General features: G+C 39.4%; 1 protein-coding gene across 4 annotated transcripts in view; it reads left to right on the plus strand.

The window, feature by feature from the left end:
* The first annotated feature begins 7,525 nt into the window (after positions 1-7,525).
* Positions 7,526-19,792, plus strand: part of WASHC3 (WASH complex subunit 3) — a 47,058-nt gene continuing 34,791 nt past the window's right edge. For 2 of the 4 annotated variants that reach the window (XM_041738952.1, XM_041738953.1), the window contains exons 1-4: positions 7,526-7,678; positions 8,310-8,408; positions 14,526-14,591; positions 16,618-16,725. In XM_041738952.1, the coding sequence (XP_041594886.1) occupies positions 7,628-7,678; positions 8,310-8,408; positions 14,526-14,591; positions 16,618-16,725 (324 nt within the window). In that variant the 5' untranslated portion in view covers positions 7,526-7,627. The remainder of the gene's footprint in view (positions 7,679-8,309; positions 8,409-14,525; positions 14,592-16,617; positions 16,726-19,792) is intronic. The other 2 variants (XM_041738954.1, XM_041738956.1) reach the window with 1 other exon arrangement.

The following is a 19,792-nucleotide window of genomic DNA, read 5'->3' on the forward strand; positions in this document are numbered from 1 at the left end:
CTCAGATATATCAAGGTGTTGTGTCCATCATCTTGATATTATGTGACCTCCAGGTTTGGCCCTGGAGTTCAAATAAAAGCCAGAATAACAATTCCAGTCTACGAGGTATATAAAAGACTTTCTTCTAAGGTAGGGCATATTATAGGAAAACTAATAGAACCTAACCTGGAAAATAAAGGGAAGCAAACTACTATTTTGAATGAATATTTGAGATTTTAAGATGGATTTCCCAATATAGTTCACCCATTTCCATTTCACATTCCTATTTTAAATCCTCAACAATATGTATATATTCACTCAGTGAATACTAAATATCCAGCCACAATTATCTGGGGTTCCTCAAAATTTTTTTCTATTAAAAAGGGCTTATTACACTGGAAAATATTGTGAATCACTTACTTTCCTAGACTGACTGGCTCATACCTTCTGGCCCAGTCATTTTTTAAAGGATAATAGCAAAGGTTCTAACATGGTCATTTTGGACTCTAGAAACAAGGCTACAGGAAGAAATGTTGATGTTGAACTTCCAGAGTAGTGTTAAGTGATTTTATGTGGTTATGATTCAAAATAACCTGACCGCTTTAAGAAGTCCAGGTGCTGAGTCATTTACTAAAAGAGCCAGAGGAGGTTAATTAGAAGCAGCTGATAGTGGCATCATCCCCTGCTTCTTTTCTTTCTTTCTTTTTTTTTTTTTTTAAATAAATGGAGAGGGTTATTCTATGAAGAGAACAGAGTGCTATAAAAGGTGTACAAAGCTAAGCAAAGACTCATGATTGAGGCCTACTCATTTATACCCCCACCAATGAGGGAAAAACTGACTCGGTGAATTCAAAGTAAGATACCTTGACAGTATAGAAATTATTAACAGTTACGTCTAAAAAGAGAGACTGGGTAACATTTTTCCCTCTTATGCTGTTTGGTTTAAGTTTTCTGATAAATATTTCATTTTTTTAAATAAACTCTTAAACAGCAAATGTTAACCAACGTGCATATAGCTCTTAGATTACACAAGGCAGTGTAAGGAAAGGGAAACTGGCCTCTGATCTCAACGAAATTGCAGAGGTTGGCGATGTCACATGGTCACGAAAAAGATAACAGTAGCATGTGCTAGGAATTAATGAGTAATGAAAGCAAGAGTGTTGTAAGGATTGAAGGAAGAGGAGTGGCTTCCTCTTCAAAAGTAGGAAAGTTAAGACACTTGGAATTCTTGGAGCATCAGTTCCTCTGAAGGGGGGGTGAAGTGCTTCAGGGGTTGCTGAGCAGGAGGTTTGAGAGTGTGGAGGGGTAGTAATTACACACACCCCTGTCCAAATACCCTCCCCTGGCTTGCAGAGCCAGGGGTAATAGTTTCAGCAAGGCTCCTTTCCCCTCTGATCACTTCTTCAGAAATTGAATGAGACTCCAGACTCAGAAGTGAGGTGCCTTGCTGAAACTATTACCTAAAATCCACATACTGAAAGGTGAGTGTTCTGTTTTCTTAGATTCTGTATTTATCTTTTTAGCAGCCATTCATCACAGGACCAATTATATTAATGTATAATATACATTTTTTTTCCTGTATTCTTGCAGCTCTGGCATTTGTGGCCTTGCAGACCCTGAGAGACACCAATCTCCCGTAACTAGCTAATTCCTAAGAAGAGTAAACTAACTGCCTTGGAAGTACATTGTTTCATACACAAACCAAGCAATCTGGAGCCCATTAGCCCCAACAACCTCCTAATCTAACTCGTATGCCCAGCAGTATTCCCGTCCTGTACCTACCCAGAGCCGGGTACACACAGCAAGGGACAGCGCAGATGTCTCGGAGCTCAGCGGAAGACTTCAAACTGCTTCCCCTGCCCTCCCTTTCCCACTGACATACCAGTAAAGACTCTGGCCTCTGCCTTCATCCAGCTCCCGCCTCTCTGTCTGCCTCCTTCCCCAGCTCCGCTGTTTCCGCTATGGCCACATGGTGTGCTGTGCCCTTCTCTGGGGAAATGTAGCATCACTCTGTCATCACTTAGTTAGTTACTCCCATAAATTAAAACGGGTGGGTACAAACCACCGGTGAGAGCACCCCCCTCCAAGACTCATCAAAGGAAGCAGGATCCTCACCAGGCTATAAGCCGTCTTCCTGGGGACGGGGACCCCTCTTAAGGTAGCTTTCCAGAGGCAATCCAGCGACCCACGTAGAGGATATAAGCCTACAACCCAATTCGCTTAACCAAGTCCCAGTTCACAATCTATAAGATACATAAGTGATGGGAGCAGAGTGGGGAATAGGGGACATTGGACTTCATTTTCCCGCTCATCCAAAGCAACACTGCACCCCTCTAACTGCTCATCCTGAACCAAGCAGGAAGAGATGCAGAAGAAAAACTGGCACCCTGTTCTCATGGTTTTGCCTACCTAAGAACTTACGATAAAATTAAATTATTTTCTAGCAATCTGCTATGATAACAAAGTTCACTGCCGAAACATCCTCAAGGTTTTTTTATTGAATAGATACATGTGGGTGGTACATTTAGTCTCTGCCCTTTGGAACCAGTATTCATTCCAATCTACTTGTTTTGCCTCCAAAATGCACCACAGCACGTGGAATGTAATCCATCTCCTCTGGAAACCCGGAGGAAGGGGTACGCGGCAGAAGATTCCCACTAGCTGGCTGGGACTTGTAGCCACCAGTTGTTTCTGGTCGCCCTAGCAATCCAGTCACTAAGCTGTGACTGGCACTGCTGTCAGGAGCCACAGGTGACTCATGAACAGTAATCGCCAGGGATCCCGGGAGGCAGAGAAAAGCTGCCACTCTTCTTTCTGTTAACCAGAAATCACATCCAGCCTTTGGTGTTTTAAAAAAGCAAACTGCTCTGAAAAAAAAAAAAAATTGTCAATTGGACAACTGAGAGCAGGCTCATGTCTCTGTGATTCTAGACTATAGCTGTCCTTGCCTGCTGCTTACATATAAGCCATGTAACCAGGAAGGCACGGTGGGGGTTGGTTCTCCTCTGCTCAAGGTAAGCTGGTTCAATGGGTTTACACAGAATTAGGGTGCTGGCCTAAATCAAAGATCCATGGAAGATCAAGTAAGGTGGAAGCACAGGGGCATTAGGCCCAAGAATCACTTGACAGATACTTAAAGATTTTCTTTAGGTCACAACCCCTGCCCTGAATCAATGGTCTAGTAGGGCATTCAGGCAAACAAGTGAGTCTAGAATGTGCCACGATAACATAACACAGAAGACACTGTGCAAGCATATATTCAGAGGTACACTGAGTCCAGCATTGGTGGATCAGGGAAAGCTTCTCCTGGGAGAGGATGACAAAGTTTCTGCTACCATTTAGGAGATGGAAAGATGTGAGAAAGCCTGTCACATCTGTGCTAATAAAAAGTGACCAGATAAAATAAAAAATATTTTTCCATAGGTTGTTAGAAAGCAGTGGGTGGAATAAGACCTTAGTGAACTAAATTCTACAGAGAAGTCTGGGTCTAGGGGGATGGAAGTGTGTAAAGAGCTGTCACATTACCCTGCTCAGGGAGGTCTGGCCTAGCTACAGGTAGGGGAGGAACAAGCCTGTGACACTCAGGGACTCTGAGTGTATACTCTGAGTATACAGAATATACAGGGAGTCAAGAAGAAACCAGCTGAGATTTTTTGCCAACAGTATAAGCTGGTGGGACAGACTTGGGCCTGGAAGGACCCCAACCCCCCCCCCCAAAAAAATTCACTTGGGCCTCCATCCCACTCCCTAAGATTGTTAAGATAGCAGTAGTAGAAGGAAATACGTCTGGTAAGTAAAGAGAACACTAAAAGTCTTGCACATTCTCACGGGTTTAGAGTCCTAGGCCTTGCTGAAGTTGAACACAAAGGTGAGCCAAAATGTTCTGACACCATAGACCATTCCCCTCCAACTCAGACACTGACAAGATCAAAGAGTTCCACTCTTCACAGGAGGTCAGGAGTTGGGCTAACTGCAAGGGAATGCAGTCTGATTAAAACTAGAGCCCAGCACCAGTTCAACTCAATGTGTGAAGTATCTGAAGGCTCAGTTCTTCACTTAATTTCCACTGTTCCTTTTTTTTTTTTTTCTCACAAGGTCCAGAATAAAAATTAAAAATATGTGACATCCCAAAACAGAGGAAAAAGAACCCATAGTCAAACCTAAAAGAAGCAGACATATAGGTGAACCAGATACTGGAACCATTAGATAAGAATTTGAAAGTAACAGGGGTGCCTGGGTGGCTCAGGGGTTGAGCGTCTGCCTTTGGCTCAGGTCATGATCCTGGGGTCCCAGGATCGAGTCCCACATCAGGCTTCCCACAGGGAGCCTGCTTCTCCCTCTGCCTGTGTCTCTGTCTCTGTGTGTGTGTGTCTCATGAATAAATAAAATCTTTTTAAAAAGTTGAAAGTAACAATTATAAATTTGTTTTTAAAAATATACAGGGAGGGGTGCCTCAGTTGGTTAAGCATCTGACTCTTTGATTTCAGCTCAGGTCATGATCTTAGGATTGTGAGATCAAGCCAGGCATGGGGCTCTGTGCTGGGCATGAAACCTGGTTGAGATTTCCTCCCCCTCTCCCTCTACCCCTCCCTCCTCTCTCTCTCTCTCTTAAAAAAAAAAAAAAATATATATATATATATATATATATACATATATATGTGTGTGTGTGTGTGTGTGTGTGTGTGTGTGTACATAGACACACAGGGAAAGATAGGAGATAGGTGCAAGAAATTTAATTTTTTTTAAGATTTTATTTATTCATGAGAGGCACAGAGAGATAGAGAGAGAGAGAGGGGCAGAGACACAGGCAGAGGGAGAAGCAGTCTCCATGCAGGAAGCCCGACATGAGACTCGATTCCGGGTCTCCAGGATCACACCCCCAACTGAAGGTGGTGCTAAACCGCTGAGCCACCAGGGCTGCCCGTTGCAAGGAATTTTAGGAGAAAAACAGAAACTCCTAAAAATGGACATTTTAGAACTGAAGAATCTAGAATCAAAATTTATTGGATGAGTAGTTTCATAATAAATTGAACCCTAGAAAACAAAGTCTCAGTGAGCTTGAAGATAGGTTGATAAGAATTATCTATTCTGGAGCATGGGGAGAAAAAAAAAAGCAGAGCATCAATGAACTGTGGACAGTGCTAAGCAATCTAACATACATGTATCTTGGAGTCCCAGAAAAAAGAAACATGACAAAAAAAATCATTTTTTTGAAAAATTAATGGCTAAAAAAACCTTCCTAAATTTTGATTTAGAACATCAAACCACAGATCTGAGAAGCCCAGCAAACTTCAAGAAGGATGAACACAAAGAATATTACATCCAAGTACCTTGTAGTCAAAGTGCTGGGAAGCAAGGATAAAGGGGGCAGCAGAGAAGTAAGCAGGGGCAGGGGCGGGGGCAGGCCACAGGCAGGGGACACAGTGCGTTTAAGGCCCACAGCAATTTCCGGTTTCAAGAATTTAGAGATGTTCCAGGGTAGGGAGTTAAAAGGAAAGAAGAGTGGGAAGCGAGGTTGGAGAGGTGAGCAAGAGCCAGGCCCAGGCTGCGGGACAGTACACTGAGGGCAATGAGGAGCTAAACCACATCCCGGGACGGCCAGCACATCTGGTGTGTAAACAATCGCTACGGGGCCGCAGGTGCTGAGGCTGGAGGTACACAGATGGGGCAGGAGAGGCCACTGCAGGATCCCGGGAGGCAAAGCACGTCGGAAGGTGACATGCGGCCTGAAGGTCACCTGAGCCTTTCGGGCAGATTGAAGAGCAGAGCAGGAGCTGAAGGCGCGCAGCTTGATGAATGCTTAAGCACAGCGGAGGATGGAGTAAAGGGTGACGGTGCAGCTCGGCAGCTTCTCCGGGGCTGCCACCAGCGCCCCTCATTACCTTGTGCCCAATACAATGACTGTCCTCAAACACAGTCCTGATCTTGCCACTCCCATGCTCAGAGCTCCCCAGGGGTCCCCTCAGGCCTCTGCCTCAAGTCTTCCCGCCTGCCCACCTTCCCCGGAGAGCCAAAGCCCTTACAGTGGACCACGAGGCTCCCCATAATCTGACCCCACACGAGTTTTATCTCCTCCAGTTCCCCACCTTGCTCACTGTGCTTCAGCCACACTGGCTTCCAGGCTGATATGGCGCTTAGATATATCAGTGTGGGAAACTCCAGGGGTTGGGAAAATGGCAAGGGACCGACAAAGGAAAGACAAATGGCCAGAGAGATGAGAGGGAAGTCATGAAAGAGTGAATCATGTCTCTCTCCTGCTCAGAATTGTTAACCGCCTCCAGCACCTACAGAAGAAACTTTGTGACATTTCCGTTTAGAATAAAGGTGTGTGTGTGGGAGGTATAAAATGCAGATTTCTAGGCTCACCCCCAGAGGTGCTTGTTTTTCTAAGGTTAGTCCCTGGAATGCATTTTAAGAAGTCCTGACCGCTCCCAAATAGCTGATACAGGTGGTCCACGGATCACACCTCAGAGAAACCTGGAGTCTACTATCAAATGTGGCATAAAAGGCCCTTACTGAGCTGTTCTACTTCTCCTGACTCCTTTCTTACCATTCTCCATTTCTGGAATTTTTTTTTCTTTTCTCCAACAGAATCAAGCAGCTTCACGTCTTCCCTACATACCATACACACCCCAGGACTCTGTGCCTTTGTAGAAAAGTCCACCCCCAACTGTTTGTCTGCATCAACTCCACTCAAGTACCTGCTAAAAGGCTATCTTCTCTGGTTTCCTCAGATTTAGGAGCACCTGTTATCTGCAGTGTCCCTACAAGTACGGGGCTACACACACCCACGTGGGTGCAGATGCACAGCTTTCTCGGCGCTGTTCGCACCTCTGTCTAGATGCAGCACTTCTGGACTCCGTGTGTCTGCCCTCAACTATAGGTTTTCTGAAGTGAGCCACTATTTCTGCATCTTTTCAGTACTGAGTGTCCTGGCTGGTGCACAGAAAGGGCTCCAAGATTGGTTTGGTGGCTGTCCTGGGTCCTACAGGTGCGGAGCTGCACGGTTAACATGTGAGCCAACATCTTCAAATCCCTGATGCCAAGTTCGGTCTCGGAGTCTGTATGTCGTACGTTTCCGACGATCCAAGCGGCTGTCATCTCCGTTAGTGTATGCCTCCCTCGTAGCGTCTGACTTAGTATCTCACGTTCTAAAGCCCCAAGGAAACCAGTTCTGTCTCCTCCTTCGGGGCATAAAGAAACCCCTTCAGGGCAAGCAGGCTCAATATCTGCATTCCCCACAGGACCGAGGCGAGCACCCGACACTTCCCAGGATTTTTTAAATGTATATATTTTTTATTTCCGAACGACTTAGCTATTTACCCGACGGTGGAGGGAAGCAGGGGCAACCCCACACGCTCCGCCCCCTTCCTAAGATCCCACAGCTAACGCCGCGGTCTGGTCCTACCCCGCGCCGTGCGTCTGACGTCACAGCCCAGACTTGAACTACCAATCCCAGAATGCCGTGCAAAGAGGCGGGCTCTCCGGGAGCGGTCGCGTGATTGGCGGGCGGCGGCGTTTCCTTCCGGTGGGAAGGGCGCTGAGGGGTGGGCCCAGGGGGAGGTGTTGGCACATTGTTGCCGGGTTGGGCGGGCCCGGTTTGGGAGGGCTCTGTGGGCGAGCCTCTGGTCCCCCACCCGCTGACAACATGGATGAGGACGGGCTTCCTCTCATGGGGTCAGGCATAGACCTGACCAAGGTTTGTAAAAGGCCACGTTGCATTCAGGCGCCCTGGGAGGAGGATGGCAACGGGACGCTCGGTCCCAGGGACGCCCCATCTCTCCGTGTCCACGTCCGTCCTGACCCCCGGCCTCTCCGGTCCCGCCCTCGGTGGGGGGAAGCCCCACAGTTCACTGTAAAGATGCAGGGTCCTTCCTGACCCGTCCGAGCTGGTGGGGTGCCTTTCCCGGGGTCAGGGGCGCTTCCTGAGTGCGGACTCGCTACGCACGGGCTACGCGACGGCTACAGGGGCAGGTCGCGACCTCTCACCTCACCTCTTCTATTTGGTCCCCAAGTGTTCTGTGTGTCTATGTGTCCTGCCGTTACCTCCTAAAGTTCGCACTTGTGAATCCAAAGCTCCCTCTTAAACTTTGCAGCTTCTGTCATCATCGGACACCTCACTCCCACAGTTTAGGAAAACAAGTTCGTGACTATTTCTAGTACTTCGAGTAACTCCTATAGCATAGGAAAGAGTCCTGTTATTACATGGCAAGGAGTGTGTGTGTGTGTGTGTGTGTGCGCGCGCGTGTGCGCGCATAGATGCAGATGTCAGTGGGTTTGCATGGTGTACTTTGTCCTGTACAAACCATGTTTGTCTTTACATAACACAGGTGCCAGCTATTCAACAGAAAAGAACGGTGGCATTTCTAAACCAGTTTGTGGTGCACACTGTACAGTTCCTCAACCGCTTTTCTACAGTTTGTGAGGAGGTAGGTCCGGTGATAATGGTTTAATGAGTAGCCCAGGAACCATCTTACACTTTTAAAGGTGGCAAATGAGTAAAACAAGAATTGCAGTCTATGTGTTCATTTACCAGGACCTCTCGCTGTCCAGGTGTCCTGGTAACCTACCTTACTTAAATGCTGCTCCATTCTGTACCATCAATCTTGCACCCCACCTCTGCAGAATTCGTTTCTGGAGGCTTTCAGAGATAGTTTACTAAGTCTGTGACTAAAGAGAACAAAAAGGAATTCACAGTCAAAAACATTACTTTGAAATTTGTTTCTATTACCCCAAAGATTTACATTGTTTTCCCTGAAGATACACATTTTTTTTTTCTCTCAAAGATTTACATTTTTAAGTACACCTTATTTTCAGTTTATATTAAAATTATCGGGGCACCTGGGTGGCTCAGTCTGTGATTAATCACTGCTGCTTTAGTTAAGCGCATCTGCCTTTGGTTAGGTCAGGATCCAGGCACCTGGCTCCCTGAGCAGGGAGTCTGCTTCTCCTTCTACCCCTCCCCCTCCACTCATTCTTTCTATTAAATGAATAAATAAGTAAAATCTTTAAAAAAAATACTATTTAACATTCCTTGATGCAAATGATGGTTGGGGAAGTAGCCTCAAAACATAACTTTAGTATCAAATATCCTTGATATCAAATATCAAATATTATGAAAATAATAAAAATACTTTTAGCAAATAACCAGTTAAGGATTAGGTACCAGGTTCAGGGACCCTTGTTTTTTCTTCAAAAGCCAAAAAAGAGAATGGGAAAGAAATGGAACCATGGGTTTAAATTGGGTTTAAGAAAGGAGAAAGAGGAATAAAATGAGATCATTCACAGGTGAGTCAATAAAAACAGTATTTAGTTCACTCTGTTTTATTTATAAGGTATAGCTTTAGCAAGTAGTTTTTGTTAGATGAATTCCTATTAGCAAAAATTTGCATGGAGACAGGGAAACTATTTTCACATGTATAGCATCTGTTATTTTTGTCTAAATTAGCAATCTCTAGCCAAAATCTCTTCTGCCTTCTCACTAAAACAAAAGTGAAATATGATAATTGATAGAGTCAGGGACTCAGTTCCATGTATTTTATTGACAGGCACAGAAGTTAGGTGCTTGCTCCCATGAGTTTTATCTTATATTGCTGCCTCTCTAAATGGGATATAGAATCGACTGACCACAGAGCAGTAAACCAAAGATTACTGGATTTAGTCCCTCACTTTTTATACCAGGGTAGGCAGGGTGGAGAGAGAGGTTTCAAGGATTGTTAGCAGAGAGGAGCAAATATTCCATCCCCATGCTCCTTATCACCAGATTAAAAAAATAAAACAACAACCAGCAAACACACCTATGAAGGCAACTCAGCTAAACTGCCCTGAGACGGGGCAGCCCCTTACTTTCCTAGTGTTTAGTAATTTTCACTGCCTGGATAGTGAATCCAATTTACTAAAGACTAGATCAAATATAACTAATCCTCTCCTGTTTATTTATTGCCTACGTATTAGCAAAGCCACGTGATTCACTCTTTAACCCCCTTCTGTCTCTCTCTCTCAACTTCCCCTCAACTGTTTGGAGTGTCTCACTAGTCCCTACTTCTTCTCTTCCTTAAACCCTAGAGAAAAGTTTGTTGACCAAAAACTCGTGAAGTTTGAAGGTAGTTTATTGCCGCCTTCTCCTTAATGGATGGTAGTCTAGGGTTAACTCTAACTCATTATTTGCAAATTCATATTTTAGCAGTTTGGATATTTATGTCAATTGTTGACTGGTGTGATGACACTAATATTTATTGTCTGCTTATTCTGTGCTAGGCATTTTACTAAGTGTTCTACATGTATTCAATCATCACAGCCCAGCCCTTTGAGAAAGGTCCAATTTTCTATTTTTTAGAAACACAGAAATTGAGATGTAGAGAGATTTAAACCATTTGCTTAGTCCTTATTCATTCATTCAATATATATTTGTGTGCATAGTATTTATAGCTGGAGTCACTACTATTACTTGCCCACACTCACATAGAAAGTAACAGAGTTGGGGTTCTAATTCTGATCTAATAACTGGAAAAAATAGAAGTGTTTCACTGTTCTGTTACATTACACCTTCTGATCTGGTTAGGTACTGCAGTGAGCTATTTAAAATTTTGGTTTTTTTAGATTTGTATTCTCTTCTTTGCTATGCCATATTCATTGGATGTGATGTCTTTTTTGATGTGATAAATTCCGAGGATATAATATATGTATTCGACATCAAGTGCCATTTTTTTCCTCGAGTTAAGATCAATGTGATTTTTCAAAATGGGTTGTTTGTTGATAGCACTTATTAGACCTGTAGTCCTTGTTTAGTGAAAGCCTTAAACAAGAGCCAAAATGTATTTTCTCCCTCAGTAAAAAAGGAAACGCAGATGTTATTTTTTTAATTGGAAGTGAACTGTGACAAGGGGGGGGGGGAGGAAACATTTGTTTGTTGTTTTTCACATAATTTGATTTGAACCAAACCCACCTGTAACAACTTCAGTCACAGCTAAACTCAAACTGGAAGTAAATTTGAAACAAATGATTAGGGCTCTTTCTTCATCAATAATACTGGTTTTAGAATTCTCTAATGAAGAGAAAACTGTAGAACTTCACTTTTTAAAAACTTTCTGGATACCAGGGTGCTTTGCAACTCTTTTAATGACTGTAATCAGGGTAAGAAGAAAGGTTGGAAGACAGAGAAAGGAAAGTAGTTGAATCAGACTCAAGTTACAAAGTTCTTCCTTCACAAATCCCAGTAAGCATTTCTGTTCTGGGCCTAATCAGAAAAGTCTTATGGTGGTCCATTGGGTTTGCAAATTTAAAACAGGATGGGATGAGGAGTGCAGTGCAAGTTCTATGCCTATTACAGATAAAACTAATTTAACCTTATAATGAATTTTAAATTCAAAGCTCCTCTATAAATAGGGCAATCATATGTGTTATTTTGACTCCAACTTGTAACATGTCTAGAATACAGAGTATTCAGTCAAGTTTAGATATTCTAAACTGTTTCTTTTTTCTAAATTCTTTAAGAATAGAAAAAAATACTGAGAATTTTCATATAACCTAACAAAATTTTATAGTGCTTATCTTCTACATCCAATTTTTAACCCCGCTCTTGGACGTAACCTTCAACCAAATAATCTTGCTTAAAACTGTATTTACTTCTACAACTTTTACAACTGCTTTTACAACTTTGACAAATGCTGGATTTAAGTGTCAGATGAAAATTAATAAAACCATTGATTGCTTCCCTTTCTGGCTTATAAGATGTATTCGACCCAGTGTGATATACCTAGAGATCCATTATTTTAAAATATTGCTTCTCTTTTAGAGAATTGGATATGCAAACTGGGTATTTTGCAAACCTGAAAAGCCACAGTGTTTTATTTTTGTTTCCATGTTCAGCTGTTAACTCCAGATTTCTTCCTTTCATCTTCCTTTTCACTTTAATAAAATGCATTGCCTTAGAAATAGGTGGATGATAAATCAAGAAATTTTCAACTTATCTGGCAAACTTCAGATACCTTGCAAATTCCCTTATTGTCCCAAACCAAAATATTTCAAGTTTGCTTTAAATGCTTATAAAGATAGGATGGTTATGTGGATGGAAAAAACTGTTGTTTCAATTTCTTCTTTCTGCTAGAACTTTCAGAGGTGGGGACAGTTACCGTCATTGATCATGTTATGTAAACCCATAGTCCTCTACGGTTTAAGCAGTGGTTCTCAACCAGGGGACATTTTGCAATGTCTAGAGATGTTTTTAACTATTAAAACTGGCATTTAGTGTGCCTGGGTGGCTCTATTGGTTAAGCATCTGCCTTCAGTTCAGGTCAGTTCAGTTCAGATTATTTTACTTGTGTAAAAACTCAGTTTTCTCTTTAAAATTGGCATGTAACAGTTCCTGCTTTATATGTTTGGTGTGAGATTTCAAATGATATATTATATGCACAGTGTAGCATAGTAAGGTAAATGCTCAGATGTTTACAATGATGGTGATTATTGCCTAAAAGTACATTTATCTGGGGCCACCTAGGTGGCTCAGTCAGTTAAGCATCTGACTCTTGATTTTGGCTCAGGTCATGATCTCAGGGTGGCGAGATAGAGCCCTGCATTTGGGCTCCTTGCTGGGCCTGGATCCTGCTTAAGGTTCATTGTCTCCCTCTCCCCTAACCCCTCCCCCCTTTATCCGCTCAGGCGCCCACTCTAAATAAAGAAACAAATAAATAAAAGTACATTTATATAAAGATATCTAAACAAAAATTAATTTTTAATTCATCTTTTTCTGTTTTTATTTTAATCAAACCAATATAAGTATTTTTAGATAAGCTAGAAAGTATCTCACTTACAAATTAATTAGCTGTAGGATTTCTGTAGTTACTAATCTTCTCTAATGAATTAAAAGACTAATGAAATTTGCAAAAATTTAATTTCCATGATTTCTAGGACAACACTTATAATTTGGAAAGGAATTCATTCATATGATTTTTCTATAAACCTATATTTATGTTTACATTAAAGCTTTATGTGAACAAATGCTAGAAATCAAACTTAAACTTAGCTTTAAGAGCCATTTAAAACTAGATTCTAGGGGCACCTGGTTGGCACCGTCGGTTGAGCATCTGACTTTTATTTTGGCCCAAGTCATGATCTCCAGTTCATGATATCCTGTCCCAAGTTAGGCTCTATGCTTGGCATGGAGTCTACTTGAGATTCTCCCTCTCCCCCTCCCACTTGTGTGCTCTCTCTCTCTCTCTCTCTCTCTAAAATACCAAAATGTTTTTTAAAAACTAGATTCTAATGTTTTATTTCTATATTATAGATTTGTAGACACCAGGATGCTCATCTTAAAAGTGTCTGTGAAGAAGCTCTAACCTGTGGCTGCTTTCTGGTTTTCCCCCCCACCCCCCTAAATGTGGGCAAAATGACCATTACTTAGGGTGTTAAAATTCTGCTTAGGAGTTAGTCAGGATCTTGATAGTATCCCAGAAAGCAGTCAGAATGCTGCACATCTGCCAACTAGTAAACGGGCCAACTGGTCTTGGACTGTGTCACTGAGTATAACAGTGTTTAGGATTAGGGAGTTTTAAGTAAATGCTCTTATGGATCATATTTTGTGATGTTATTTTTATTTGTGTGGCTGTAAATAGTATATATACTTGGGTAATTTAATTGTACAGAATAACTAGAGCATGGTAAACTTTTGCTTCTGTTTTATCTTGGATTTGATGGTAGGTTGATTCCTTTTCCTTTTTAGTACTCTAATTTTTTCCTCTTTGTTTTACTTCCTTCCAACCTGAACTGGCTCATCTTTTAACTTCAGGTTCTTTTAACTTTCAACTTAAAAAATTTATATTTGGGTTAATTGCATAAACGAATTGTATATACTTGTTAAAGTAACTTAAAAAGACAGATTTTCCCAGAGTTAGGAGGAAACGAACTAGGGGTAGTAGAAAGGGAGGTGGGCAGGGGGTGGGGGTGACTGGGTGACAGGCACTGAGGGGGGCACTTGATGAGATGAGAACTGGGTGTTATTCTATATGTTGGCAAATTGAACACCAATAAAAATAAATTTAAAATAGATAGATAGATAGATAGATAGATAGATAGATAGATAGATAGACAGACAGATTTTGTTCCAGGCTGTCTTGAGCTAATTTTTATTCTTTCTATGAAGCATTCTTTCATTCATCAACAAATAATTACTAGATTCCTGTTAAGTGTCAGATACTGTTCTGGGCATGGGGGATATAACAGTGAACAAAACTCTCTATTCTGGAAGAAGTTTACATTCTGGTCCCAATGACTGAGTATGTCTCTCATAATGACTTTGATAAGGCTGATAATGTAACTTTTGCTTGTCTGTGAATAGAGCTTTATAAAGTAGCCATGAAACATGCTAATGAAGATAACAGAATCCTTGAGCTCCCATTCCTACTCAGTGTAAATAAGAGAGTAGTATATTAGAAAACGGCTAGTATCTAAACCATAGTTTTTTAAAATTATTTTCAGATTTTCCTTTGTTATCCTGTTAACAGTTCATTTCAATCAGACTTTATACTTTTGTTCTAATCTTTCTTTTCCAGAAACTAGCAGACCTTTCTCTTCGTATCCAGCAAATTGAAACAACTCTCAATATTTTAGATGCAAAGGTTTGTATTTCTGAATAACTTATAGTATAAACTTTGCTCCACATGTACCACTTTCTTAGTCATACTTTAATTTCATTTGGGAATGAATTCAATTTAGCTCCTGCATCCATAATGTGGCACATGTTTTTTGTTTGTTTTTAATTTATTATAACTGTGAATAAAATGATATCATTATGAACTGTTAACTGAGTTTGTTTAAATGTACATGTGAACTAAAATTTCTTTCATTATTTGTCAAACACATGTGAGTAACACGCTAACAAATTGGGGTGTTCTATAGTTCACTCCATTTGATGGAAAACTCAGTTTTCTTAGTAATCATTTGATAACATAATAAAAATTATGTAAAACTTCAGATGTTTCCAGAGCAAAATTTGGAGAAAATATCAGCTATTTCCTATTTGCAAATATACTGAATGCTAATGAAGAATACCAATTTTGATGTCAGAAATTACACAATATAACTAGCAAAAAATAGGAAAGAGTTTTGATTTGAAACCTTGCAGTTTTATGTTTTCCCCGATTATAAAATAGTGGAGACATTAGTATATTTTTGTGACCTTGTCCTTTTTCAAAAAAGTTTATCTGAAAAAATACAGAATATTTATGGAGAAGTAAAATGGCTAATAGCTTTGGCATAATGATCAGAATGTCTAGTTTGTACTTTCTGTATCTTGTGGACATAAGCCATTATATTTCTCTCAGAATATTTCTGTAGCCTGAAAAATTTAGAATATCTAGCCTTGGCTGTGTTGAACATACTCTTCTAGCAGCCATACCTACTTGAAACTGGGCCATGGCTACTGTGCTAAGTACTGTCATCAGTCAGCAGTTCTCAATGAATACTGTTGCTTTAGATATTACCATTGGGTTGGGCTTGTTTTTTTTTTTTTTTTTTCATTATTCTTCATTATGAGCATGTGCCTTATTTTAATGTTTGGGGGAATTCTTGAGTTAGAGTCCATAGTTACAAGTTAAGTTACTGTATGAACAAGTTAACCTTAATTATTTCCATAGCCATAAAATTAATCCCTAAAGTTAGCCAAACATCTGACAAATGTCTATCACTGATCTCAGAATGAAATCAGAAAAGAGCATTTGCATGGATCTTGCAAATCCAACCTGAAATACATAACTACTGACAACATTCCCATCTTTTGTATATGAAACAGACACATTTTAGTAACATTTGGTGGTAAATGTTTAAAGAAAGGAAAAAATAATGGGCTGTGTCAGACATTAAAATGTGATGACAGAGTCTTGTCATTTCCTAGATAATTCAAACTTAAAGTGTACTACAAAGGACTTTTTTTAAGTACAAAATATGTTTAATAAAAATCTATTTACAACAACTGTTTGAGGTAAGTTTTCTTATCCCCACTTCATAGGGGAGAAAATTGATGTGTAGGGAGATTTATAGAAGGTCTTATAGCTTGTGACTTAACCCATGGGCAAAGCCCATGCTTTTATATCTTACACTAAGATCCCATATATTTTTTAAAATAATTCCTGGGAAAAATGTTTATATGAGTGAAGTTAGATTTATGAGAAATTATTCAAAAATACTTTATTTTTGAATACCTTTCACTTTTAGATAGTTTATGGCATGGAGAATTTCAGACACCAATGATGAAATTTTTAAACCCTATTTCTATAGGCTTAAAAACTTAAGATAGCTATCTAAAACATACACTCATTTGGAAACTTAAAACGGTTAAGCAGCTTAATATTATCTTCATATACTAGCATTAATTTTCTTGTTTTCTTTTTTTTAGCCAGAAGAGACCATTAATTTTATTTTATTTTTTTATAATAAATTTATTTTTTATTGGTGTTCAGTTTGCCAACATACAGAATAACACCCAGTGCTCATCCCGTCAAGTGCCCCCCTCAGTGCCCGTCACCCATTCACCCCCACCCCCCGCCCTCCTCCCCTTCCACCACCCCTAGTTCGTTTCCCAGAGTTAGGAGTCTTTATGTTGTCTCCCTTTCTGATATTTCCCACACATTAATTTTCTTTTCTCAGTTGTCATCCATTCCAGGCCTAGATGATGTCACATTTGAAGTATCTCCTGTAAGCGTCACTGGTATCACAAATGAATCACATTCTGAAACTACTTCAGAGAAATCACAGGTAAGTTTTTCAGTTCCAGAAAACATGAGCAAATCTTTTTGGTTAAAAGAGACAAACCTAGCAGCAGGCTTGAAGGAAGAAGTTAAATAAAGATGTAAAAGTTGAATAGTAACATTTTAAAAGCTTGAGATAGAAAATGATGTTTGAAAAAAGTTAACTGTTTTATGGTTCTTTTGAAGAACTCCCTGAAGTTATTTATTTATTTATTTTTGCCTATAAAAGAGAATATATAGAGGAGGAGTAGGAGAAATCTTGAACATAATAATATTCTTCAAGTTCACTATGGACATTTTCCATACATTATGATGAGAATGATATTTTTAAATGTTTTATTATAAAAACCTTCAAACACACACAAAAGTAGAATAGTACAATGAAGACCTAAAGGCACATCACCCAGATCCTCCAGTAAAGATTTTGTTACATTTGCTTCATCTAGTTTTTTTGTCACTTGCTAAAGTGAATCCCAGGCATCATTATCATTTCACCACTATGTAATTCCTTGAGCATCTCTGAAAAGTTCTGGAAGTTTCTTGTATAACCACATGCCTGTATCATAAATACTATAATTAACAGTAATTCCCAACTGTCATCTAACCCTTTGTTACTCAAAGTATGCTCCAAGCACCAGCCTGGGCATCACAGAATCTGAGGTCCATCCCAAACCTACTGAATCAGAATCTATATTATATATATATAGTAAGATTCCAAGGTAACTTGTAGGCTCCTAAAATTTGAGAGATGCGGGATCCCTGGGTGGTGCAGCGGTTTAGCGCCTGCCTTTGGCCCAGGGCTCGATCCTGGAGACCCGGCATCGAATCCCACGTCGGGCTCCCGGTGCATGGAGCCTGCTTCTCCCTTTGCCTATGTCTCTGCCTCTCTCTCTCTCTCTCTCTCTCTCTCTCTCTGTGTGTGACTATCATAAATAAATAAAAAATTAAAAAAAAATTGAGAGATGCTGACCTAGAAATATCAAGTATCTAAAAAGTGTGGTTTTAGAGTTGATTTGTTCAAATTAGCATCCTGGTAAGGGCCATACTTTAATTTACATTTGGTTCTTAATGTCTTGATGTTCATTTATGCCCTGTATACATTTAAGTTTTATATTACTTTTTATGTCAACAAATGAAAATTCTCATTGTTGCAGAATAGATAATTTCTAGTGTATTTTGGTGAAGTATTAAAATTCAAAATAAAAGGATCACTTAAATAGTGATCTGTCTAGTAGTACTGAACAAACAGACTTCTTATCTATATGGATTCTGCATTTGCACCTGGAGATACTTTTCACAGGATACTTATCAGGTTATGAGTACATTGGGTGATGATAATGACTAACAAGCAGAAGGTGCTTACCTACCAGGCATGCTTCTAAGTGCTTTTCAGAAATTAACTCATTTAATTCTTACAGCAGCCCTATGAAGTAAATACTGTATTATCACTGCTACCTGTGTGAAATGATGTACATCATTACGTAACTTGCCAAAGGTCAAAAGAACAAGTGTAAGAGCTGGAATTTTAACCCAGGCAATCCAGTGCCAAAAGTCCTAGCTCTTAACCTGCTATACTACACTGTCTCCAGCACTTGTGTTGAATTCATTAAATATATTGAACATACATATATGAGGCCATGAGAGGAGGCATAAATTTAATTATAATATGTTTTTGGGGAATAATTAGATGAACATTTACTTAATAATTAGATATTAGAAAATTTAACATCCATCTAATCAACATAGTAGATTTCATTATGGCCACTGGAATATATATAATATGGAAGAAAAAAATCCAGATGTTTTAAAGGAGTTTATCTTCACAAGATCCTTTCAATTAAATATGAACCATGCTTTTTCTAAAACAAGGCATATATAAAAAATATTAAAATGTTTTCACTCTACCTAATAGTTATTCTTTGATGGATATTAGCTGTCATATGTCTTTAAGTAGTTTCCGTTTAATTTCAAATATTGCTTTTTCCAGGTGTTATTTTGAATGCCATCTGTAGTATGTATCCTAAAACTTAAGCAGTTGTGTTGGTCCTGCCTATTTAAAGTCTCAAAAAATTGATTACAAGTAGTCACAACTAAATTTTCTAAAATTCAGAATAATTGGTATATTTTGGCAATTTTATTTAAAAACTATATATTAATTCATTTGAAGAATTTATGAAGTTCTGTTGGCTTCCTGGGTTTAAAAAATTGTGGTCAAGTCTTGTGTTGAGTAGCTTAATACCTGTTTAGCATGTTCTTAATATACAAATCAACATCTTTTTCTCCATTGTTATTATTTTTTTATGTAAAATATTTTGAAATGGACTTAAGTACTGCTTAACACAGAATCACTGGCATTACAGTCAGCTCACTTATCTGGTAAAGGATAATCATGTACTTTTTTAATCACTCATGCATTTCAATCTCTAATCTATGTGAGTTAAAGAAGGAACCAAGGTTATATACTGACCTTTCTGCAACTTTAATTTCATAATTCGGATCTTATCATTACTCACATCCAGTTGTGCAAATTGAGATTGAGAATAAAATGAAGGACAGTTGAGAGATATGATAGAGTACTTAATGGATCATTCAAATAGCAAAGGTGTAAGAGCTGACATAATTAAACTTTGTTGAGATCTTGGTTATTAGGCAAAGTTAACAGCCAAGTTTTGAAAATTCATTGGTCCTGTGTGTAATTAATTCTTATTTGTTCCATTGTGCTATTGTATGGGTTTATTGTCCATAATTTTAAAAAAAACGTACTAGGGTCTTGTTTGAATTTTTTAGTTAATTAAATGTTTTGGATGTTTTGTATTTATGTATTTTAAAGATTATACACACACACACACATTGATTTTTGTATATTTAGTGTCATATAACAGGAGAAACCTAAGGGATTTGGGGATGTTTTGTTTACTTCAGTGTTTCAACAGGTTTAATATATATTTGAATTATCTGAGTAAAAATCTTAATATATAATTCAAATTCTAAAACCTATAAACATTTAAAGATATTTCTTGATTTATCTACATTTCAGCATAGACATATAATTGACTTCATTCTGTTGAGGAGCA

The sequence above is a fragment of the Vulpes lagopus genome, chromosome 23, assembly GCF_018345385.1.
Source record: "Vulpes lagopus strain Blue_001 chromosome 23, ASM1834538v1, whole genome shotgun sequence".
Taxonomy (NCBI): Eukaryota; Metazoa; Chordata; class Mammalia; order Carnivora; family Canidae; genus Vulpes; species Vulpes lagopus.